Raw genomic sequence first — 24,786 nt, forward strand, 5'->3', positions numbered from 1 at the left:
CACCTAATTTCAATTCCTGGGGGAAACACTGGTGCAACACCATTCCTGGGAAGAGGCAGGCTTTTGAGAAGCCCCAGATCAGGGCACTTCCACTCTGACTGTTTTTCACAGGCAGGTGCTGGAGGATATTAATGAGGGGTGTAATGAATGCTGATCCCTGCCTGTGAGCCGTGTGAGAGTGTTCTAATGAAGACTGATACCTGATAGTCTTGTGCTATGAAGTCCAGGGGCACTAAACATTAACCCATTCTGAGGTGCATGCAGTGGTCCCTTTGCTCCCACATTGACCTGGGAGGTATAAGGAAGATGGGACCTCAGCTGCCTGCCAGCATCACTTTTGAACTGTATGTCTTGCAGGTGACACCGCATAGTCAATGAGTGTGTCTTCCTGCTATCCAGCAGGGAAAAATGCAGACAGTGTCCCTTTAAGGGAAGATACCAATAACCTTGCATCCTCTTGAGAAGAGGGGGGAAGGATCTTACCAAATGATTGCATCCTTCAATGTGCTTGCAGCCCCCTAAAAGGCATGTCCCCATCACACGGTGACAAGGGATAACAAAAGGTGCAATCCTCCTCCCTGCGTGGCAAACAATAAGTTGTAGTCTAATGCGGGCTGCTTTTTCTTTTAAAGAAAGGCAAAATAATAGGATTTATTTTTTTTAATGGCAAAGATCTAATTGCAGAAGAGAAAAATGAGAAATACATAAAAATTCAGCAGGAAAATCAGCATCTATGAGTGACAGACACGGTAGGTGTTTGCACAGGGGACGGCAGCAAGCAGGGGGCAGCAGCGTCCCCTTGGTGAAGTGGGCTGCGGGAGGCGTGGGATAATGGGTCCACCCTATGCAATTCAAACCATTATTACTTAACAGGAACAGGGCTGCAGGTTGGATTTGCAGCGGGGTGTGGATAATAGAGAGAGAGGGAGACTGCGTGGTTTCCTCAACCCCCTCCCCCAATCTCTATGTCAGCAGCGCGAAGTGGTGTATACCCTCCCCCAACCTACGATCTGCATCCATGGCGCATCCTCCCCTCTCCCTTGCATCCTAACGTGAGCTGCACGAACGCCATACCCCCGCCCCCTCCATAAACCAACCCTCCCCCAGCTGCCTTAAGTGGTGCATCCTCGTCTCCCCTGTGCTGCGCTGGGAGCTGCACCCCTGGTGCATCCCCGACCCCGGTGCATGGAGCTGGGGGAACGAACCGGTCGGGCTGCCAGCAGCGGCGCGAGCTCCAAGGTAAAGCCCCGCCCAGCGCGCATCCGGCCCAGCCAATGAGAAGCGGCGGCGCGCGCCACAAAGAAGGAGCGGGGGCTCGCCCGCCCCTTCAGCCAATGGGGAAGCGGCAAGGGCCGGGCGCGTGCGGGAGCCGAGTCCAGGCTGCGGCGGGGGCGCGCGGAGGGGGGTGTGTCGGCGCCCAAAGCGTGTGTGTGTGTGTGTGTGTGTGTGTGTGAGAGTGGGGGGAGGGAGCCCTATAATGGCGGCCGGGCGGCGAGAGCGCGGCGGCGCTGAGGTAACATCGAGTCGGGGGCGGCTGCCCAGCAAAGGGCCGGCGGGAGCCGAGCGGGCCCTCGGAGGGGAGGAGCGGCTGACAGGCGGCCCGAGCAACGCGGCCTCCTTCCGTGCCGGGGGCAGGGCAAGCGCGAGTCCCCCGCTGTCAGGAGGGGGGAGGGGACTGTAGGGGGCGGGGGCTGAGGGGAGGGGAGGGGAGTGGGGGGCTGAGGCGCAGGAGGGGTCACCTGAGGAGGGGGGGCTGGGGGGAGGCCTCACCTGCCGGGTAGGGGAGCGACTGGGGCTGGTGCCCTGCTTGGCTCTCTGGGGTGTGGAGCAGGCCTGCGAAGGGTTTTTAGTTTCCTGCTGGCCCCCCCCCCCCCCCGGGAACGTTAGACCAGCTCTGGTTTTGCTGGAGGTCTCCAGGGAGGACCTGAGAACGGCGGGGGAGGGAGGGGGGGGAGGGAGTTTGCCTCCTTGAAGGGCCGGGGGGAGGGTGTAGCAGGGGGACTTTCCCACCCCCGTAGTCTTTCCAGTACTTGAGCGAAATGTGGATGAAACATGTGGGCTCTAAACACCCCAATAAAAGTCACTTAACCTGTCAGTCAGTCAGGAGCCCCTTCCTTTACTTGGCTGCTGCTCCCCAGTCCTCGGAGTAGAGAATATATGAAGTTTGATATTACAAAACCGGGGGGGGGGGGGCTTTTTATTGAGCGTGTGTCTGCTGGGGGGGTGAGGTTTGGTCAGGTTAGATTATTACATAGACCCGGATGATACTTGGGAATGTTCTGATGCCCTATGAGAGGAAGGGCTGGTGTCTGGAAATGGCCCCCCCTTTTTTTTTTTAAAGAGGGCAGTGGGGAAGACAGGTGACAGTTGATATTTATTTAGCAGTGGGAGTGTTTCTGGTACAGTGTATAGTAAACTGATGCTTAAAGGGTAAATTGTGCTCCATGCTCTGAGCCTGAGATGACCCATGTCTGGGAAATATGTGGCTTTCCTTCACAATTACATTCATTTTATTGGTTTTTTTTTAAATATCCGAACTTGATACCATTTGTGTGTGTGTACCTTCCTTTGTGTGTTTTCTAGTTACTTTACCTGAGCATTTAGGCTGCACTATTCTCCATATGCTTATATCATGATGTTATAGGAGCAGGCTAAGTAAATATTACTATCTGAATCTCACATTGTAGTGGCATTTCTGTGGGGAATTTATAGATTTACATTTAAATCATTCAAGATTGTAAACATAACAAAGATGTTGCTGCCAAGTCTCCATATATCTGCACTGATGTTGTCATGAGACTGAAGATATTTGTAATTTCTTTTGTGCTGCAAACCTTGTAGATACTTGAAAGTTGCCTGATGATAGAAGGTTGCTTCAGTGAAGTAGTCCTCAGTGTATGGTTTACTGTTGTAAATATACTTACCTGTGTCATTAACTTTTAAAAATTTTAATTCTAATAATCTAATTTGCTATTTTGCCATTTAGTCCATTTATTTTCTCTTTGCAAATCACTCTGCTTGGCCAAACACCTGGCCAAAGTTTATTTTCTGTCTGTAATTAGTGTTCCTTTCTGGTTGGCTTGCATTCGTACAATGCTGTTGTATTTTTGGATTTGTAATCTTGCAAGGAAGATTTTTATGTATATTCCCGTGATTTTTTTAAAAATATGAACATATAAGTTTTAGTCCAGCCTCCATCCTTTCTTAACAAAACTAGAATTTGAGTGTAAACAATGTAGAATGTCTTTTTAAATATATTGTCCTGTTTAAGCTGTCCATTCATAATAAGCTGTTTGTATTTAATTTTTAAAAATTAAAATATATCTCAAAGTACTCCTTTTGCCTCGGTACCAGAAAATCATTTAATAGTTAAACTACAACAGAAAATGTTTACCCTTGTCTTATGTGACTTCCTACTTAATGCAGTTTGAAACTATGTATAAAAATCCCCTAAGTATGGGCTTCTGCCAGGACCTTAACTGGTAAAATGCTATAATATATGGTGAAAGAGAGCACAGTACTCCACTGATACTGTACACAGAGTTAGAGTAAAAGATGTTGAGATTAAGCAGTTGAGAGAGGTATGTGACAGTTCTGTCCTGACCTAATACAAGTGAAAGATAGAGATGAGTGTTGTTGTGCCTGAACTGTGAAAGTTTTATGATAAAGGCCGGCTAAAATGACGATAACATTAGTATATAGTGTATATTTGAAAATCCTTCTTGGCATTAGTCATGGTTTTACTAAACAAGTTTGAGGCTTCATATCAGTAACATCTGAATGTAATGGCTCATTGCAATCTGATTTATATTTGATGAATGAAAATACTGATGATTTTAAGCACAGTGATTAGCCCAAATGATACCTCTCTAACTGATACAGAGAGAGGCAATGCAGATCGATCAATATTCATAGGATTTAGTCCCGTGTTGTTTTTTCCCCCAGAATCCTTGACCTTGAAGATGGTGAGTAGCCAGCCAAAGTACGATCTAATACGGGAGGTTGGTCGTGGTAGTTACGGTGTGGTGTATGAAGCAGTCGTCAGGAAGACCTCTGCGCGGGTTGCAGTGAAAAAAATTCGGTGTCATGCTCCAGAGAATGTGGAACTAGCTCTACGTGAGTTCTGGGCACTGAGCAGTATCAAGAGCCAGCATCCAAATGTTATCCATCTGGAGGAGTGCATCTTACAGAAAGATGGTATGGTGCAGAAGATGTCCCATGGTTCCAGTTCTTCCCTTTATGTACAGGTACATGAAACTGGGAGGAGGATGGGAGTAATTTATGGGTATCTAGCTGGGCAGGAAGAAGTGGGGAAGGTATGGCTAGCTTTTTGTCTTTATATGCAGTGTAAACAATGCTAAGAGTTCTCTAGAGATGTTTGAATACAATGGGTTTACTAAACAGAATCCTCTGGATTTTCAGACTTATAGCCATGCAACTCCAGCAGACTTAATGAAAGTCACGCAGCTAAAATCCCATCTAGCTCTGACAATTTAAGGGAATGAAAACAAAACACAATCCAGATACACACTGTTGTATTTTCTGGGTAAAAGCCCTACAGTAGTTCTAATCATGAATGGACATTTGCTGATTTATTAAGACAGAACTCACACGGATTTCTAAATGCCAGCTGTCCTCAGTAGAGGAAGTAACCATATTTGCTTAGGAAGCCATCGCTTAGGATTCTGCCAGTAACGAGGAAGTGCATTACCAGAATGCAAGAGAGATTTATTTTTACTTTTTAAAAAGGGCAAATAAACCTTAAAAGCTTTTGGAAGAGAAGCAAAGGTGATAAGGGCATGATAGGAATAGATATCTGAGAAAGTAAATTCATTTATGTATAAATATCACTCTTCAGTGTGTGACTAGCACATCCAGTGAATACTTACCAAATGTTTACTTTATTTATATATGTCGTGTTATCACATTAAAGATAAATTGTGAGAGTTGATCAGATATGTAATAATCAGACACTTTTTCCTGTTTTTTGCATCTAGTGCAGGTCTTTTATTAAATATTTGTTATGGTAGTGTTCAGTCAGGATTTAGGCCCCATTGGGCTGTGTGCTGTACAAACGCAGGAAGGCCCCTCACAATTTAGCAGTCTTTTCGTTGTCTTTGATTCAGTCATTGTCCAATGTTAGACATGACTGCTGGGGAACATTGTAAAAATGCCTAGCTCACTGTTGTTAAAGGGAACATTGAGGTATTATACCAGTGTTAATGACATTAAACTAGGCGAGCTAAGGAAACTTTCTATTTTGGATTGATGGAATAAGGATGATCTACAGGGCACTGCTGGAGTGACAAAGAGCATGGGTTCAAGTTTAATACATTTCTATTTATTATTACTGGTATTGTAGCACCTAGAGGCCTCAATCAAGTCAGAGGTCATTTGTGCGAGACCCAAACATGGCAAATGATAACACCTGTCCCAGAATGCTTATAAGTATAGAATTATCTATTGTATCTAGACTTTCAAAGAGGCTTGGGTAACTTTATAATGACATTTATAATTATACATGTTAAGATGGGGGCAATCAAATCTCTTGCCCTGTTCCTACCCAAAAAATAGAACACTACAGAATTGGCCAGATGCAGTATGCAAGTAGTAAAGGGGAAGTACCTTCTTATGAAGCATTTGGGGACAGATACTCAGCTGGTATAAACTGAAGCCAATGGAACTATGACAGTTTAAACTAGTTGAGGACCTACCTGTTGGTGTTGTGCCACTGTCAGGGGTAGGATATTGAACTTTGTGGACTAAAGGTCTGAACCAAGGTGCTAAATACTATGAAGACTTAGGAGGACTTTATGGAAGAAGGAAAAAATGTACTGCTAGGACTTATTTCTCTAAAAAGACTCCTCACTACTGCCACAGTGCATCAATTTCACTGTCATGAGGTGTGGGTAAAATGTGAATACGTAGTTTGAACAACATTATTTATGTTCCTTGTTCAGTCTCTGCTTATCATAGAATCATAGAATATCAGGGTTGGAAGGTACCTCAGGAGGTCATCTAGGCCAACCCCCTGCTCAAAGCAGGACCGATCCCCGACTAAATCATCCCAGCCAGGGCTTTGTCAAGCCTGACCTTAAAAACTTCTAGGGAAGGAGATTCCACCACCTCCCTAGGTAACGCATTCCAGTGTTTCACCACCCTCGTCGTGAAAAAGTTTTTCCTAATATCCAACCTAAATCTCCCCCACTGCAACTTGAGACCATTACTCCTTGTTCTGTCATCTGCTACCACTGAGAACAGTCTAGAGCCATCCTCTTTGGAACCCCCTTTCAGGTAGTTGAAAGCAGCTATCATATCCCCCCTCATTCTTCTCTTCCGTAGACTAAACATCCCCAGTTCCCTCAGCCTCTCCTCATAAGTCATGTGTTCCAGTTCCCTAATCATTTTTGTTGCCCTCCGCTGGACTCTTTCCAATTTTTCCACATCCTTCTTGTAATGTGGGGCCCAAAACTGGACACAGTACTCCAGATGAGGCCTCACCAATGTCGAATAGAGGGGAACGATCACATCCCTCTATCTGCTGGCAATGCCCCTACTTATACATCCCAAAATGCCATTGGCCTTCTTGGCAACAAGGGCACACTGTTGACTCATATCCAACTTCTCGTTCACTGTAACCCCTAGGTCCTTTTCTGCAGAACTGCTGCTGAGCCATTCGGTCCCTAGTCTGTAGCGGTGCATTGGATTCTTCTGTCCTAAGTGCAGGACTCTGCACTTGTCCTTGTTGAACCTCATCAGATCCTCCAATTTGTCTAGGTCCCTCTGTATCCTATCCCTACCCTCCAGCACATCTACCACTCCTCCCAGTTTACTGTCATCTGCAAACTTGCTGAGGGTGCAATCCACACCATCCTCCAGATCATTTATGAAGATATTGAACAAAACCTGCCCCAGGACCGACCCCTGGGGCACTCCACTTGATACCGGCTGCCAACTAGACATGGAGCCATTGATCACTACCCATTGAGCCCGACAATCTAGCCAGCTTTCTATCCCCCTTATAGTGCATTCATCCAACCCATACTTCTTTAACTTGCTGGCAAGAATACTGTGGGAGACCGTGTCAAAAGCTTTGCTAAAGTCAAGGAACAACACATCCACTGCTTTCCCTTCATCCACAGAGCCAGTTTTCTCGTCATAGAAGGCAATTAGATTAGTCAGGCATGACTTGCCCTTGGTGAATCCATGCTGACTGTTCCTGATCACTTTCCTCTCCTCTAAGTGCTTCAGAATTGATTCCTTGAGGACTCGCTCCATGATTTTTCCAGGGACTGAGGTGAGGCTGACTGGCCTGTAGTTCCCAGGATCCTCCTTCCCTTTTTTAAAGATGGGCACTACATTAGCCTTTTTCCAGTCATCTGGGACCTCCCCCAATCGCCATGAGTTTTGAAAGATAATGGCCAATGGCTCTGCAATCACATCCGCCAATTCCTTTAGCACTCTCGGATGCAACGCATCCGGCCCTGTGCTCGTCCAGCTTTTCTAAATAGTCCCGAACCACTTCTTTCTCCACAGAGGGCTGGTCACCTCCTCCTTATGCTGTGCTGCCCAGTGCAGTAGTCTGAGAGCTGACCTTGTTCGTGAAGACAGAGGCAAGAAAAGCATTGAGTACATCCTCTGTCACGAGGTTGCCTCCCTCATTCAGTAAGGGGCCCACACTTTCCTTGACTTTCTTCTTGTTGTTAACGTACCTGAAGAAACCCTTCTTGTTACTCTTAACATCTCTTGCTAGCTGCAACTCCAGGTGTGATTTGGCCTTCCTGATTTCACTCCTGCAAGCCCGAGCAATATTTTTATACTCATCCCTGGTCATTTGTCCAATCTTCCACTTCTTGTAAGCTTCTTTTTTGTATTTAAGACCAGCAAGGATTTCACTGTTAAGCCAGGCTGGTCGCCTGCCATATTTACTATTCTTTCTACACATCGGGATGGTTTGTCCCTGTAACCTCAATAAGGATTCTTTAAAATACAGCCAGCTCTCCTGGACTCCTTTTCCCCTCATGTTATTCTCCCAGGGGATCTTGTCCATCAGTTCCCTGAGGGAGTCCAAGTCTGCTTTTCTGAAGTCCAGGGTCTGTATTCTGCTGCTTTCCTTTCTTCCTTGTGTTAGGATCCTGAACTCAACCATTTAATGGTCACTGCCTCCCAGGTTCCCATCCACTTTAGCTTCCCCTACTAATTCTTCCCGGTTTGTGAGCAGCAGGTCAAGAAGAGCTCTGCCCCTAGTTGGTTCCTCCAGCACTTGCACCAGGAAATTGTCCCCTACATTTTCCAAAAACTTCCTGGATTGCCTGTGCACCGCTGTATTGCTCTTGCAACCTTAGGAGCACAGCTGTGTTAACAATTTCACTTTCAAGTGGCCATGTGTTTTTCACTCACTTTTCAGAAGAAGAGCCTCACTGTTGATTCAAAAAGTGTTCCTAGAAGGCTCTGTTAGCAGTTGCTTTGATTTTTGAAAGTTCTTTCCAAGTATCCTTAGTCCAGTATGTATTGGTAGTATGTGGTGTTTATTATAAACACATGTGGTTTGAAATGCTTAGTTTCCAGAATGTGCTGAAAGCCACCTCACAAGCTGAATAAGCAAATGTACAGTTGTGTAACTAGGATTAACAAAGCTGATTAGTTGTTTCATTAGTTTTCATGTAAATCAGTAACTGGAAATTCCTGCTCAAATATATTCCATGCATCTGGGAAAATAGCTAGTTAATAAGTGATTACTTTAAAATAACTTCAGCAAAAGCAGAAGCTCATTAGTTTCTATTGCTGTTTAGCTATGCATATTGATTGTTCTTCGTTAGAATTTATTCATGGATAGTACGTTAGAATTTATTCATGGAGATGGAGTGAAAAGTAAGTTTCAGACTTCCATTACATAATGTTTCATCAGCAGAGGACAAGTAACTCCTTGGCGCTGTACCAGTGCTATCTACTGAAACACTGTATTTGGATTAAAGTTAGAGTGGGTGAATGGCTGGGACGCTGCCCAGCTGAAATAGATGGGAAGGTGATACTTGGGTATCTTTCAGAATACTTTTATCTGCCCATAGCTCTAGGTTTTAAATTGGAGTTTGAGCTATGTTTTTCAGGCAGAGAGTTAGTAGGATTGTCAAATTCATTGACATTTAAATTTTTTTTAAATTTTACATGAAATAGATAAGAATGTAACTTTTGTCCCCCTCTGTTTCTTTCTTTTATTATTTTTTCAGTCAGTAGTTTTGTTTCTGTGAATTATGCTTCCTGAACAGGTATATGAAATCTCTCTTCCTTGTTACAGCTTGTAGAGACCTCATTAAAAGGAGAAATAGCCTTTGATCCCAGAAGCGCCTATTACCTTTGGTTTGTGATGGATTTCTGTGATGGAGGAGATATGAATGAGTACCTGCTATCCCGAAAGCCCAGCCGCAAGACCAACACCAGTTTCATGCTTCAACTCAGCAGTGCCCTGGCTTTCCTTCACAAAAATCAAATTATCCATCGTGATCTCAAACCTGACAACATTCTGATCTCACAAAGCAGAATGGATGCTAGTGACTTGGAACCCACTCTGAAAGTAGCTGATTTTGGGTTAAGTAAGGTATGTTCAGCCTCAGGACAGAACCCTGAAGAGCCTGTCAACGTAAATAAATGTTTTCTTTCAACAGCATGTGGGACTGACTTCTACATGGCCCCTGAAGTCTGGGAAGGACATTACACTGCAAAAGCAGACATTTTTGCATTGGGAATTATAATTTGGGCAATGTTAGAAAGGATCACCTTTATAGACACAGAGACTAAGAAAGAACTTTTGGGAAGCTATGTGAAGCAAGGAACAGAGATTGTGCCAGTTGGGGAGGCACTTCTAGAAAACCCCAAAATGGAACTTCTCATCCCTGTAAAGAAAAAATCTATGAATGCCCGTATGAAGCAGCTGATTAAGGAAATGCTGGCTGCCAACCCACAAGACCGTCCTGATGCTTTTGAACTAGAACTCAGATTAGTCAAAATTGCTTTTAAAGACAGCAACTGGGACACGTGACCTCCAATACCCATAATCCTCTCAACAGAGCTGCTTCTGTTTTTTAACAATGGTGCAGTGCAGCCTTGTGGCAACAAAAAACAAAACAAACCTGAACTGAGAACTTCAGGGTTTAGTTTTACCAACTGAATTTCTTTTGATTTGCATAAATTAAAGTAAATTTGAGTTGGCCATTTTGTTATAAATACATTTATATGTATATTACCAAGATGTTGTACTCAAGTGTGGATGTAAAGATGATCATTTATATAAGTTGGCCAAAAAAATTCATGCTTTGAGATGTTCTTGCTTTCCAGAAATATGTTATGGAATATTGCAGACATTCCAGTTTCCTATCACAGTATTAGGAACTCCCATGGAAGAGGAGGTTTGCATGCTGGTAATGCAACCCCTTGTACTTTGTAAAGTAAATCTGTGTATATATTTATGCATATGTGAGTGACTGAGCGTGTGAGTTTGCATTCCGTACAGAGAAAATGCCACTTTTGTTTAAATTATTTGGTGTGAATCTGGATGATTGGGATCTGTGAGGAAAATAAATGAAAAGCCTACTTCCCTCCCCACTCCCAAATGAATTGTGTTTTTTACATTTTTATTTTTATATCCTATAAATGTAAACAAAAAAAGGCCTAAAACTTGACTTTATAGACAAAAATGCAATGCAAAGGGATCTGAAGATTTAAAGGTGCTGAGATGTTTCTTAGCTGAGCACTTATCACCTAGTAAGGTTGTAGCTGAGGGAATCAAATTACAGACTTATGTAATCATGTGCTAGCTTGTTCCTTAAATCATTAATTATTCAGTTTCATTTTATTTGGCTAACCAAATACTCTAACGCCTTAGGCTACAGTTTCCTAACATGCCTGCACTTGTGCATCTATAATCCAGTAGCAACTAGAGCACTTTCGGTTTGTGAACTTGGTTTATGAAAATGTAGATACTCAATAGAGGAATCCAGCAGATAAAATAGTACTCTAAGACACTTCCTCCTCCCCCCACCAAAAAAAGACTGAAACACAATTTCTCTGTGCCCTTTTGTTTGTTACCCAGATCTGTTAGTCACTTGTGCTTCCTTTCTTCTTGTCATTGATGGTTATGTCACTTAATGTGATCGTGCTGTGGGGATGATTTTCTTAAATGGTGAGCATCTCCATTTTCAAATGTGGGCGAGAAGTCCTAAAATTCAGTGTGTGAATGAAATATTGCAGCTTCAGTTAAACTTTTCATGTGGAAAACTTTAACCAATCTTTGCATTGTTTCTCTACATATTAAGAGGTAATGTTTTATTCCTTTTTTATTTGATTTTTAATCCTGGGTGGTAAATCTAAAAGTTTTGAAATAGTACAAGGCTTTTAATCCATCTTCACAAAAACTGATTCATATGTTAATGGAGAACTTCCATGAAGAGTGCATTCTAGGGTAGACTAAAACAGCTTTGCAGTAGTGTCATGAACACCAACTAGCTCAGGTGCATGATCTTACTTGTTTACCCTTTAAATTATCATAACTGGGGGAGGAGACCTGAGACTAAATTTACTCATCCAAATGTCTTGTCTGATTGAGTTAAATCTTAAAGTTGCAGTGGGCTTTTAAACAACTTTTTTACAAAACCAAGTTCACAAAATTTTTAAAACTTTCAAAATGAAATACTTCTGATTTGAGATTAAACATTCCCCTGGAATGCTTGCAATCCAAACATTGCACCCTAGTGGTGCTGTGTAAACATCAGAAAGTGAAACTGACCAGTCAGTGAATGAAGTGAAGTGAACGCTTACCACAAATGAAAAGTAGAGTTTGTCGCTCCTAAAACAAAAAGGGAAGGGACCATGAAGCAAGGTTATTGGTCACTTTTCTAAACTTTTAGGAATTTGTAAGAGCCAATTGTATTCTGTCCTTGCACAGTGTAGTGTGGTGTAGCGGGTTAGCAGGGAACAAGGAACCCTGGATTTTATTTTTGACTCGCTTTGTCACCATAGGCAAGTTATTTAACTTCTGCCTCTCTCAATGAGTATACTTCCATGTTTCAGAGGTGTATTGTATGGCTTATTGGTTCTAAAGCATTTAGAAATCTGAAGATGCTATAGAAATGCAAGATGGCAATAGATTTCAGGAAAAGATGTATTGTCGTGTTGAGATGTTGATAGAACACATTGGGCCAGAACCTTAGCTGGTATAAATTGGCATAGATTTCATTAGTGCTTTGCTGATTTATACCAACTGAAAATTGGCCCCTGGTCATCTTGAGCAGACTTATCGTGATGTCACTGTCTTTCTTGCATGTGACTTTGTCTATAAAGGTAAGGTTGGAATTTAAACTTTATAATTAATAAATGGAACTTATTGGAAGTCATCTGTTCATTCTGTTAATGTTTTGTAAATTGAATCAGTACACCAGAAGCCCCAACTTGCCTTTAAAGACAAGGTCACAGTGCAAGGAGGAAGGTAAAGCTGTGACTGTGTGCACAGTGGTACTGCACAATGTATTAGTAATATTCCATCACTGAAAAGTTGATACTTTTTTGAGGGTTATGTAAGATGAAAGATCGTGCCCTGCTAGAACGACACTCTTGAAGATTTTAAAAATATCAAAATACCAAAGCAGGGATACTAGTCTGTTCACTAATGTACCCTAAAATGTTGTTCTGTCTTGGAATAATATTTAGCACTTACCTTCTTTGTGAATCAATTAATCTCCTCTGAAGAGTTTCAAAGGATAACAGTGAACCTGCTTCTTAACTTTTGTTGAGAAATTAATTTAAAGCGATAGTTAATGGATCATATGGTAGAACTGTTGATTTCCCAAAGTGTTTCTTTGCACTGATTGCCACTTTAAAGGCTGGGGGTACCTATAAGACCCTCTCATGGTGCTTAGCCTAGTGGTGGTGGTGAAGCTGAGTGTTTCATTGGTTAACACTGAATGGTAGTCCTTGAGGTCTCTGGTTTTTGTGTGATTTTGTTGGTCTGGTTTTTTTTTTTTTTTTTTTTTTTGAATCTTTGATGTAAAACCTTTGATCAAAATATTGTAGCAGCTACAAAATAATTCACCAGCATGACACAAAGGTCAAGATATTCATCAGCACTTCAGAAAGAGAAGACTTTCTAATCTTTCTTTAAAGTTGTAAAATATATTTTATGAAGAATTTATAAAGGCAGAAAATTATTGTGTAATTTATTTCAAAACAATCATGAACTTAATAAAATTGGAATTTAAATGAAACTTTTTGGAGACTGTAGAGAAACTTTCTTCCTAGTCAGTGTCATTGGGCTATATATTTAACCATCACCTAAACTACAGACTTTTTCAGTCACTTGCTTGCCAGGAAAGGACTATTGAATGGTATCGGTTTCTTAGTATGTCATTTTCTTAAATTAACTTAGTGCTTATGAAAGGTGCTAGATTGATGTCTTTTGAACCCTGAAGTCTCTTCTCCATTCTTGGCAGAGTTCATGTTTTTTATTATTTTTTTGATAACTTTGACAGATATCAGTTTGTTTTTAAGCATTCACTTTTTTTTTTTAATTTTCACAGCTGTCAGAAGTTATGGAGGGGTCAGACAAAAGACCGTGAGATTCAAAAAGTTAAAACTTTATAACGGTTAAAACACATTGTCAAGATCATGTGTCAAAATATACAAAGTAAATAGCCTTAAAGCAGACTCTAGTAACTTCTCAAGCAGCATTTTTCTTTCTTTGCCTATCTGTAAATTTTTGTTATGGAAGAAAATATTTTTTTCATGGGCTTGTAGGTATAGGTTGAAATTTGATGCCTACTGACATTTGCTGATTAAAAATCGAATCCTTCCAATTCTATCTATGTTCATGGAAGAAGAAGAACATCAGTAATTTTTCTTTTGGTTTCCCATCAGTGTGTCACAAATCTGACAGCAGAGACTGAGACATAAAGATCAACAGCTAATTTTCTTACCAATAGAAATGGGCCATGTCCGTTCAGTCCCTGCTCTCTCTGAGGCTGTTAATGAGGGTCTAAGTCATGGTGGTAAGAACTTGTGTATAAGACCATTAAGAAGTGGTCTGAGATAACAAAAATGTTCTTGTACATACCACTGAAGGCATCAGATTGCAACAGTTTTCAGTCATTGCCACCCAGGGCTGTCTTTTGAATCACTGAAAGACCATCTCTTGTTACCAATCCTGTTAGGCTTTTGAGCCTATCCCAGCAGGGTATCTGTAGATCGAGATGCCTCAACCCTTTTGGGTCACTGACATATATTCTATTAGAACAGAGGTTCTCAAACTGGGGGTTGTGACACCTCGGGGGGTAGCGAAGTTAGTATGTGGGGGTTGCAAGCTGTCAGCCTCTGCCCCCACACCCTATTTCACCTCCAGCATTTATAATAGTGTTAAATATAAAAAATGCTGTGTGTTTTTTTTTTTAAATTCAGGGTGGGGGAGGGGTCCCACTCAGAGGCTTGCTGTGTGAAAGGGGTCACCCATACAAACATTTGTGAACCACTGCTTTAGAATGACCTTTGTACTGTTAACTTATGCTCAAATACACACCAATGGGAGGTTTATCCTGGGGGATGTCTGTGTTGTGCATTGGAATAGTCAGACTTACTCCAGAACGATGCCACAAACTGTTCTGAATGTGTGTAGAAATTGTCACCAGCCCAGCAATGACATCTTGCAACATTAGCCTCACTGCAAAGGATTGGAGGGAAGCATTAAAGAAAGGTACTAACTGGCACGTCTCCTTCCTCAAGTATAGTATGTGGGCAGAATGCCCAGATATGACTTTATTGTTTAAATTAGTCTGGTTTTAAGTTGAAGCTGGAAAAAAGCCTCCCCAGTCAGAGGGCAGCACAGGTTGCTTGCTTAGACAGATCCTGGACCCAGTTAGATGTAATTGACTCTTTTTGGGGAGGCATGTGAAATGACACTGACTCCCCTAGCACACTGGGGTCCTTGGCTAGGGCTTCTAAGCACAACAGTAATGCTAATAATTATGATGAAAAATCTTAGTTGTGATAATGAGTGGAAATATAAAAATACTCTCAATGATTAATTTAAAAAAAATATTGGTATGAGTGTTCCAAACTGAGGGATCGTACAACTGGGGTGAAATGATTAATGTATAGAATAGCACAAGCTGTAAACTTTATAAATTCTATTTCCTTGTCTTCTGACTCCCCTGTCCCTCCACCAAAGAAATCTTTCATCTTTGCCAATGCATCTAAATCCTGACCTACGATACCCTATCTATCCCAGTGGAGAAAATGGATCTGGTTCCCAGCTGCGAAAGACTTGTGTGCTAAAATCAATAAGCTAATGCGTTCCTCCCCCTGGTCCTTACATTTTTGCTACAGGATAAAACTGATTTAATTCAAGGCAAAACTGTCCCAATTCCTTGATGGACTGACTTATTTTAATTTATTTTTTTTCAGAATGATGATGATTTTTAAACAAACTAAATTCCCACCCAACAAACAAAATAAAATGCTAAACCTACATCAATGTATTACAGGTTAATGCTTTTAAAACTGAAATTAATGTGAGTGATGCAAAGAAGGCCACATTTTTCGAAATTTAACACAACCACTTTATTTCACTAATTTTTTGCAAGATGTTAAACTCTAGTCTGATCATGCTCATACTGTATTTATTGGCAGGGCGTTGCTCTTTGAAGCTGGGGTTGTGAACTTTACTTGCTTTTGTTTTTGCTTTCTGTGTTCATTTAAATAATGCTCTTCTCTGTGCATTGGCCAATCAGGGCACTTTCCTAAATTGCAGCGTAATGATAGACGTTTCTTTTGCGGTTTAGATAAAATCCTGTCTGAGGAAACCTACAGTAATTATGCCCCGCCCCTTGGAACATTGCCCTCTTTTAAAGTGCTGCATTTTTTTTCCCCCTTAACATTGACTGTTTGTTAGTACAAGGTCCATTTAAGCTTGTGCAATCTGCATAATGAACTTGAGGTTTTTGAGTACTGTTTTTTCTTTCCTACCAAGGATTGGTGTTCATGATTCTTTTATGCTTGTGTGTGCCAATTAAATGTCTTTCTAAACTTCTACTGAAGAGCTGTAAGAGAGGAGAAAAGGGTAATGAACCTCTACTAGCATACAAAGGATACTGCTTCAAGGTAAACTAGCAAAAGATGTTTAAACACAAACCATTTTAACAGGGCCCCACAGCTCGCAGGAGACACTGCCAAGTAGCATGCACTGTGCCTCATTTCTTTTTCAGTCATGGGGTGAGCAGCTGATGCAAAGTGCTGGTTATTCTTATAGGTACAGTCCCACCAGTTAACAAAGAAGGATTTGTTACACCCCATATTAGATGCCACAAATTGCCTCAATGTGTCTGACCTATCTGGTGAATATTTATGAAAATACATTAGAAGAATACCCAGCTCTTACAGTGCTTTCCATCTGTAGATCTCAAAGTGCTTTATGAAGGAGATCAATATGATATCCCCATTTTAGAGATAGGTACAGAGGTGAAGTGACTTGTCCAAGGTCATCCAGCTGGCCAGTGGTAGAGACAGGAGTAAGAATGTCTTCAGAGGCCCTGTGCAGTGCTCCATCCACTAGGCTGCACTGCATCAGATTGGCTGGCAAACTGCTGACTAAAACAGAAGGTAACTGTGTAAAGAATGACAAATAGTTGTGCCAACTCTAATATTTACCCAGTTCAGCTAACATGTTCTATTGGCTGTAATTTGGAACTTTCAAATGTCCCACTGAGTAGTGGGTAATGTGGAGCATGGCCACAAGGTGGCACATGATAACCATGATTTTTGCCAGAGTCTGCCTGGGTTTTGAATTGCCTCACTTTAGTGTTGATGGTGATGAGATCTAGCTCTGACTTTATCTGATGAAAAGCACTAAGTCTTACATTTATTTTCAGTAAGAGCCCTGGAGCCTGAAATTTTCGATACAGCAGTGCAAGCTTTCCCCCAGGCTGCTCCTCTAATGTCCCTCAATGTGACACAGAAAGACCATTTCTAGGGGAGTCAAGGTGACCCATTCAGTCTATGGCCTCTGCTGTTACTGCCACAATGGTCCCACTTGTCGTGGTGATTTATTGATGTGAAGCCCTGTTCAGTGAAATCATTTTGATGGGCCTCACTGGAGTTCTCACTGAAGTCACGGGAAGTGGTATCCTAGAGGTGAATCTCCCTTGCTGCAGATTAAGTCCATTACTTCTTGTCCTACCTCTAGTGGACACAGAGGACAGTGGCACTCTTACAGGAGAATATCAGGGCTCCTAGAAACTATCCTCAAATCACTCCCCTCAGAAAGAGCCAGTTGACACAACTGACTTCCTCCAGAAACTCAGCAACATCAACAAGCTCCCTCTGAACACCATCCTTGCCACTATGGATGTCCCCTCCCTGTACACCAGCATTCTTCACAATGACAGCCCTGCTGCTTGCCTCAAATATCTACAAGGCAATGGACAATACTCAGATATCCACCCCAAACATCACCAACCTCATCCATTTCATCCTCATCCAGAACAATTTTACATTCAACAACAAACATTTTGTCTAAACCATGGGAACACCGTTGGTACTAGGATGACTCCCCAGTATACCAACTTCTTCCTAGGCTGCCTTGAGGAAGAACTTCTGGACAAACACACCATGCAACCAATGACATACCGGAGATACATCAATGATATTTTCATCCTCTGGACACAAGACTTAAACTCCCTCATAGATTTCCACCACAACTTCAACAACCACCTCCCATCCATCAAACTCTCTAGAACACTTCCCCACTGGTGTCAACTTCCTGGACACCACGATCAGCTTCAGCAATGGAACTGTATGGACAACTACATACAAGAAACCCACTCATCTACCTTCACAGATCCAGTAACCATTCCAAGCACATCAAGAAATCTGTTATCTACAGCCAGCGCTCAGATATTACAGAAGAAAGTCCAGCATGTACACCTTTTAACACACTTAAAACTGCCTTTAGTGAACAAGGACGCCACCCAAGAAATAGATGCCAGTATGGAATGGATCCCCCCCAAGATAACCTATTTAATGGGGAGGGACCCAAAAACCTCTGATCACATACCCCTAGTTGTCACCTACCACCCCACACTGGAATCCATACGCGGTATCATTAAACAATTACAACCCATATTCCATGGGAACCACTCTTGAAAGAAATTTCTCAAACTAAGCTCATCAGAATCTAGCTCCCCACAACCAGGACTCACCAACTCAAAGCGGCAGCAGAGCCTGCCAAACAGATGCAAAGCTTGCAGATGTATCTCCACTGCTTGGAAGATCAATTTCCCCCCCGCCCCCCAACACACCTTTCAAGATCCATGAGTCTTACACATGCCTTTCACAACATGTGATGTACCTCATCCAGTGCACTAAATGCCCCAACAACAACTATGTGGGTGAAACCAAACACTCTGCTCTTGAATGAACTCGCATCTGATGAAGTGAGCTGTAGCTCACGAAAGCTCATGCTCAAATAAATTGGTTAGTCTCTAAGGTGCCACAAGTACTCCTTTTCTTTTCACACAGAAAAATAAGACAAAACCACCGTATCTTCCATGGGCTAATACTTTTCACAAAAGGATCACTCCATATCTGACCTCAGTCCACATTCTCAAAGGAAACCAGCTCAACACCTTCAAAAGATGAGCCTGAGTGCTTAAATTCACAACTTTGTTAGACACTAAAATCATGGACTGAATGGAGACACTGGCAGTTATGGTGGCGTATGACAATCTGTAACCCATTAACCCCTTCTCTTCTCTCCTCCCCCGCTTTTTTTTCTTTTTTGTTCTATGACGGGGGCGGTGGTGGTGGGGTGTGGTGTTAACAGGCCACTTCACCTTGAATGGTCTCTTACAATATGTGTTAATTGCTTATGCTAAACAATCTGTTCCACCTTGTATTTAGCTGAGACACTGAGTACCTTTCCCAGACCTAGAGAAGTGCTCTCTGTAGGTCAAAAGCTTGTCTTTCACGAACAGAAGCTGGTCCAATAAGACATTACTTCACGCATCCTGTCTCACGAAGAGTTGATCCCTGTCCTCTGTGTAACAGCCTTTAGCATATTTGAAGACTCCTATGAAATCCCCCTCAGTCGTCTTTCCTCAAGACTAAACATGCTCAGTTTTTTAGGTCAAGTTTTCTAAACCTCTTGCATATTTGTTGCTTTCCTCTGGATTCTCTCCAATTTGTCCACATCTTTCCTATGGTGCGGTGCCCAGAATTGGACACAGTACTCCAGCTGAAGCCTCACCTGTGCTGAGTAGAGTGGGACGGACAGTTACCTCCTATGTCTTACTTACAACACTCCTGTTACACCCTAGAATGATGCTTGCCTTTTCTGCAACTGCCTCACGTTGTTGACTCATTCAATGTGTGACCCACTGTAATCCCAGATCCTTTTCAGCGGTACCAGCACTTCCCTATTTTGTAGTTGTGCATTTGATTTTTTTTTTTCCTTCCTAAGTGTGGAGTACGTTCTTGAAATTCATCTTGTTAAACTTAGACTAATTCTCCAACTTGTCACCGTCCTTTTGAATTCTAAGGGTGTCCTCCAAAGTGCTTGCAACATCTCCCAGCTTGGTGTCATCTGCAGATTTTACAAACATGCTCTCTACTCCATTATTCAAGTCATTAATGACCATATAGAATAATACTGGACCCAGGACTGGCCCCTGTGGAATCCCACTAGGTACACCCACCCAGTTTGACAGTGAACCGCTGATGACTACTCTTTGACTACAGTCTTTCAACCAGTTGTGCACCCATCTTATAGTAATTTCATCTAGACTGCGTTTTCCTAGTTTGCTTGTGAGACTGTCAGGAGGGACTTGCAAAAGCCTTACTAAAAATCAAGATCTATCATGTCTATTGCTTCCCCCATTTGCCCTTCTCCCCACCCTCCCCCATCCACTAGGACAGTAACCCTGGGCAAGAAGGAAATTAGGCTGGTTTGGCATGATTTTTTTTCTCGATAAATCCATGCTGGCTATTCCTTATAACCCTATTATCCTCTAGGTGCTTACAAATTGATTGCAAGCACCCATCTCCCTTTCCTACCCCGCCTTCCCCCTTCCTATCAGTGCTGTTGAGAAGCTGTAGATGACTACTGTTGATTAGATCTCAAACACTTAAACACTGCCTTGATCCTTTTTGTTTTCGATTTATAGACCAGTACTGCCCCCCCACGCCCCCTCCCCAAGCTCTAGTTGCAGGTGGAGGGCCTTCCACCTAGAATGAACAGCAGACAACACCCAGGCATAGAAATCTAGACACTCGCAGCTCTGGTGCATCAGCTCATCTTGCAGTGAGACAGTCATACTGACCTCCAACCATAAGGGACTTTTATGGATTAAAACAAGCAAGTAGAATTGCACCTAGAAACAGATGGGTATGTTGCATGCTCACTGTGGCATCCGAATGCTTTTAAAAAACAATCTCTGAATCCAGATGAGTGGTTGCCACCCAGCTTCCCATCACTCTCATCCCACCAGTCTTATTTTGCCCACTACAGGCAGAGTCATATATGGCTTTTGTTCTTTCTCTTGAACCTTGGCCCGTACTATATTCTTTAAGCAGTCAAGCCGTTCTATCTGCTAGGCAAAATCTGTGGCATTCTCAAGTGGAAGGTATATTGAATGTTCTAGAGTTCTTACTATCAAGTCCTCAAACTCTGGTCAGGGAAGGACTAGGAGATGGCATGGTAGTAAAAACACCTAAACTCTGTTTGTGCTCTAGCTCAGTGGTTCTCAACCAGGGGTTCACATACCCCTGGGAGTATGCAGACGTCTTCCGGGGGTACATCAACTCATCTAGATCAGTGTTTCTCAACCTGGGAGCTGCAGCCCCAGGGGAGTCACAGGACAGATTTAGGGGGATTGTAAATGCAGGGTCAGCATTAGAGATTGGCAAGCAGGACGATGCCTGGGGCCCCAAGCCAAAGGGGGCCCCATGAAGCTAAGTTACGTGCTTCAGCTCTGTCCCCTGGGGCTCGGTCTTCAGACGAGGCTCACAAGTGAAAAACAGGCTGAAGTATCACACTGAAATGTAAGTACAATATTTATATTTCAATTAATTTATTTGATGATTATATGGTAAAAATGGGAAAGTCAGCAGTTTTTCAGTAACTGTGCTGTGACACTTTTTTGTATTTTTAGGTCTGATTTTGTAAGCAAGTAGTTTTCAAGTGAGGTGAAACTTGGGGTACGCAAGATAAATCAGACTCCTGAAAGGGGCATGGGGCAACTGGAAAAGTTGAGAACCAAGTCTAGCTTATACTATTGCTAGCACTGGTGAAGAATTACAGGTCGGGATTTTGTCCGTATAGATGCAGCCCTGAAAGGTCGCCTCACCGTGCCCCTTATGTAACGTTGCTCTGAACACAACGGATACACACATGTACATCTTTTTAAGGGTACACCTTGTAAAATGACACACTATTGCACACACAAATCTTATAAGCCTGTCCTCTCCTGCTCTCTAGGGCAAAACCTTTGTTGCATTCTAAGTGCCAGCAGTCTCTCTGGGCAAGAAAAAGTTTGAAAGCTTCTATTAAATGTGTAAAATTTTTACTAAGTTACAGGAAGAAAAGTGGCCTTCATTTTCATCAGTGCAGCAAGCTGACAGCTCACAAGAGAGCCTATCCTGAGGAAACTGAATAGAATTGGAAAATTCAGTTGAGTCAGTGGGTGGCTGTCTTCCAGAGGAGACAGGATGTCTCACTTTGGGTACGTCTGCCCTGCCGTCTGACATGCGATTGCAGCTCAGGTAGACCTACTCACGCCAGTTTCACCCACGCTACCATGGCTAAAAACAGGCAGCCTAGGCTATCAACATGAGCGTGTGCCCAGGGTCCCGGAGATGCTTGTACAGCCCTTGTAATTGTGTCTACACAGCTATTTGTTAGCTATGCGACTGTGAGCATGTCAACGTGCTGCAATCACGCCTCCGATTGCCGTGTAGACACACCCTTTGTGGCGAGGGACTGTTGTACTCCTGGAGGTGCTGGAATGACTGGCATCCTGATTGCTTCTGATCATTAAAGATCTCGTCTCGCTTTTTGTGGGAGTTGGCTGTAGGCCTGGCTGTCCAGGTAGACTTCCATCTCTGGAAAACACATTCTCCCTCCCCTCCCTGCAGTCTCAGCTGAATGCAGCAGTCTTCGGTTCTTCTCCCACATGTTTCTAGTGTGTAGCCTTTCAAATTATTTCTTGCCTGATCATCTGGGGTAAATTAGAACTGCATGAAGTCCTTAGTGATCTTCCTGGACTGTTCCATTCTTCTGCCTTCCTGGTTTATAAGATGCTTTGTTATGGGTTGTAGGTAGGTAGATATGAAATTCCTTTGCATGTATTGTTGTCAGCATTGCCAACCCCAAGTGTTTCATATGTTAGGCCCACCAAAAATAATAAGTTTACAAAATAACAAATGTTGGGTTCTTCTGATTTACTCCTTGGCTCTTCAGCCTTTAGAATCCCCATTTTCCAGCATTTTTCCTGCCAACATGAGGGCTGGAGATCTTGTTTAACCCTCCCTCCCTCCCCCTGAGATTGTCACATGATCACCTGACTCCAGGAGCTGGGGCTTTAAGGAAAACCCTCAGATAGCATGAGCCCCGTGATAAAACTGCAGGAGTGGCCGACACTACTCACCAGTGCATATTAGGGGATACTTTGGGATGGACTTTTAAGGTAGCTTGTTGCCTCAAAGGTGGCCTCTTGTGCAGGTTTCACAATAACTTATGGTGCTGCATCGCCTTTCACCCCCAAAGTGCTTGACAAACTATATAAAGGGATCCCTTCACTCACTTGTGAAAGCAGCCCCCTCTGGATGAAGGAAGGTAGCTGTTCTACACTGCAAAGCAATAGTACCTACCTACCCTACCAGGTAGGAGAGGAAATAAAGAGGAACTTGGGATCCGATTGAAACTGCAAGCGGAATTTGAGATCAGCAAAATTTTCCAATTCAGCTGAAAGTGAGAGGGATTTAGGTACTTCTGAAAATTGTTTTCCAATGTGTTTACAGTGGGCTGGATCCTTACATTGATTTACCCAGGCAGTCTGTGCGCGGTAAGCCTGAACCGCTGATGCTCAGGGCTGGAATAAAAAGGGCTTCTAGTTCTTTGTTGCTCAGCTGAGCTGAGAATAGACGCAGCACTTAGGGATTTAATTTAGTAGGGCAGCAAAAGCAGACACACTCCTGAGGCTCCAGTCCCGGGAGCTGCCCTTTTCCAGTCTGCTAAGGGAAGCTGGAGCTGGCTGGGTTATTGCTGGCAGATGAGGCCTCAGAAACCTTTGTTGTTGTACCTGGAGAGGAATGTTGGCTTATCCCGCAGCACCCAAGACTGCCGTTAGATCGTGACTTGGGGCTCTAAGGCATGATCCGATTCAGCGTGCTTCGTGCGTCTATGCTGCTGGCTGGTGTGGTGGGAGTCTCTCGAGAGCAGCTGGGAACTGTTCCTGGGTGCGCTTTTGTGTCTCTGCCTGCCAGGAAGGTGCAGGCTGTCGTCAAAGGTTTGGTAAAAGGGCCAGGCATTAGCAGGAACAATCCCCATCTGCTCGGCTGCTATTACTCACCTCTGTCTTTACCAGAATAGCTGGTTGAATTCCAGCGCTGTAAACAAACTGAGCATAGTAAGCCATGATTCATGCTGGTGGGGGGCTGCAGAGCTAACAATAAGAGAGGATGTTTTTAACACTGTTTGTTCTTTTCCAGCTTGGCATTTCCAGCGTGGGACCCTCCTGTCCCAGAAAGTTTGCTGAGGGATTCTTCATTTCCCACTCTGGGTGACCCTCTCTCCCCCATTATCACTCCATGCAACTGTTGACCAACAGCCGCAAAGCATGGGAAGGACCAAGCATGTGGGCCCGGCACTCAGGTGCGAAGTAGCTCGCTGGGGTTTTCACACCTCGTCCCATCTGATCTGTGCACAGAAAGCTGGGATCAGCAGTGTCTGATGTTGCCCTGTTCTCCAACCGGGCCTGCCCAGCTTTCTGCAGTGATGGGAGCACTTTGCTCTTCGCAAGTGCCTTCCACCCGCTCTGGATGCCAAAGCACTTTACACACACCAGCTGAAATCACTGCAGCCGGGGGTGGGGGTTAAGTTAGTAGCCTTTTTAAATTTTTTTTTTTCCAGAGGTGCTGGGCGCCCTTGGCTCCTACTGCTGTCAATGGGAGCATGGGGGCTCCGCACCTTTGAAAATCAGCCCACACATGGCTTACACAATGGCCATGCACAATGACTCTGTAGCAGAGATGTAGGAACAGGACTTAGGACTCCTGGCTCCCAGGCTTATGTCTCCGTCACTCGTACTGAGACCCACCCAGGTCAGGGGCTAGGATTCTCTCTGTAAGTACATGGACAGTTAAGTCTAGCAGTTAGAGCAGGGCCCTGAAAATCAGACCACTGGAGTCTGATTTCTGCCACTGACTTCCAGACTGACCTTGGCCGGGGCCGTTGCTCTGGGTGGTAGCTCCCTCAGGAGCTGCAGCGGATTCAGTGACTGCAGGTTGGGGACGTGCTCTGAGATCCTTTGCTGGAAGGCACTGAAGAAGGGCAGAAAGTTGCTCTCCAGCTCAGCACTTTGTCTCCTGGTGCTACATGAGCAGCAGTAAAAAAGCCCTTAAGAAGGAACATACCTATGGTATTTTCACAGTCCATAAAGGCCCCCACCATCCCCCAGGGGGTGGCATCGTTAGCAGGAAAAGCAAGCTCGAAGCTCAGCCATTGCTAGTCGCTTTGTGCCTGCCGATGGCACTCGG

At 43.4% G+C, this 24,786-nt stretch overlaps 1 protein-coding gene across 2 annotated transcripts; it reads left to right on the forward strand.

Annotated features, from left to right (window-relative positions):
- The first annotated feature begins 1,459 nt into the window (after positions 1 to 1,459).
- PDIK1L (PDLIM1 interacting kinase 1 like) lies at positions 1,460 to 13,387 on the forward strand. Of its 2 annotated transcripts, XM_077837891.1 has the most exons (3): positions 1,460 to 1,513; positions 3,946 to 4,247; positions 9,296 to 13,387. In XM_077837891.1, the coding sequence occupies exons 2-3, from the start codon at positions 3,963 to 3,965 to the stop codon at positions 10,034 to 10,036; spliced, it is 1,026 nt and encodes a 341-aa protein (XP_077694017.1). In that variant the 5' UTR covers positions 1,460 to 1,513; positions 3,946 to 3,962; the 3' UTR covers positions 10,037 to 13,387. The 2 variants fall into 2 exon arrangements, with proteins under 2 accessions (XP_077694017.1, XP_077694016.1); XM_077837890.1 differs by lacking the exon at positions 1,460 to 1,513 and having other exon boundaries at positions 2,207 to 4,247.
- Positions 13,388 to 24,786: the final 11,399 nt, after the last annotated feature.

The sequence above is a fragment of the Eretmochelys imbricata genome, chromosome 19 (genome assembly GCF_965152235.1).
Source record: "Eretmochelys imbricata isolate rEreImb1 chromosome 19, rEreImb1.hap1, whole genome shotgun sequence".
Lineage (NCBI taxonomy): Eukaryota > Metazoa > Chordata > Testudines > Cheloniidae > Eretmochelys > Eretmochelys imbricata.

Excerpts from the sequence above, each read along its gene's own strand:
- PDIK1L (XM_077837890.1), top strand. The coding sequence starts at position 3,819 with ATGAAAATACTGATGATTTTAAGCACAGTGATTAGCCCAAATGATACC. Across the intron at positions 4,248-9,295 it reads GTTCTTCCCTTTATGTACAG|CTTGTAGAGACCTCATTAAA; the intron begins GTACATGAAACT and ends TCCTTGTTACAG.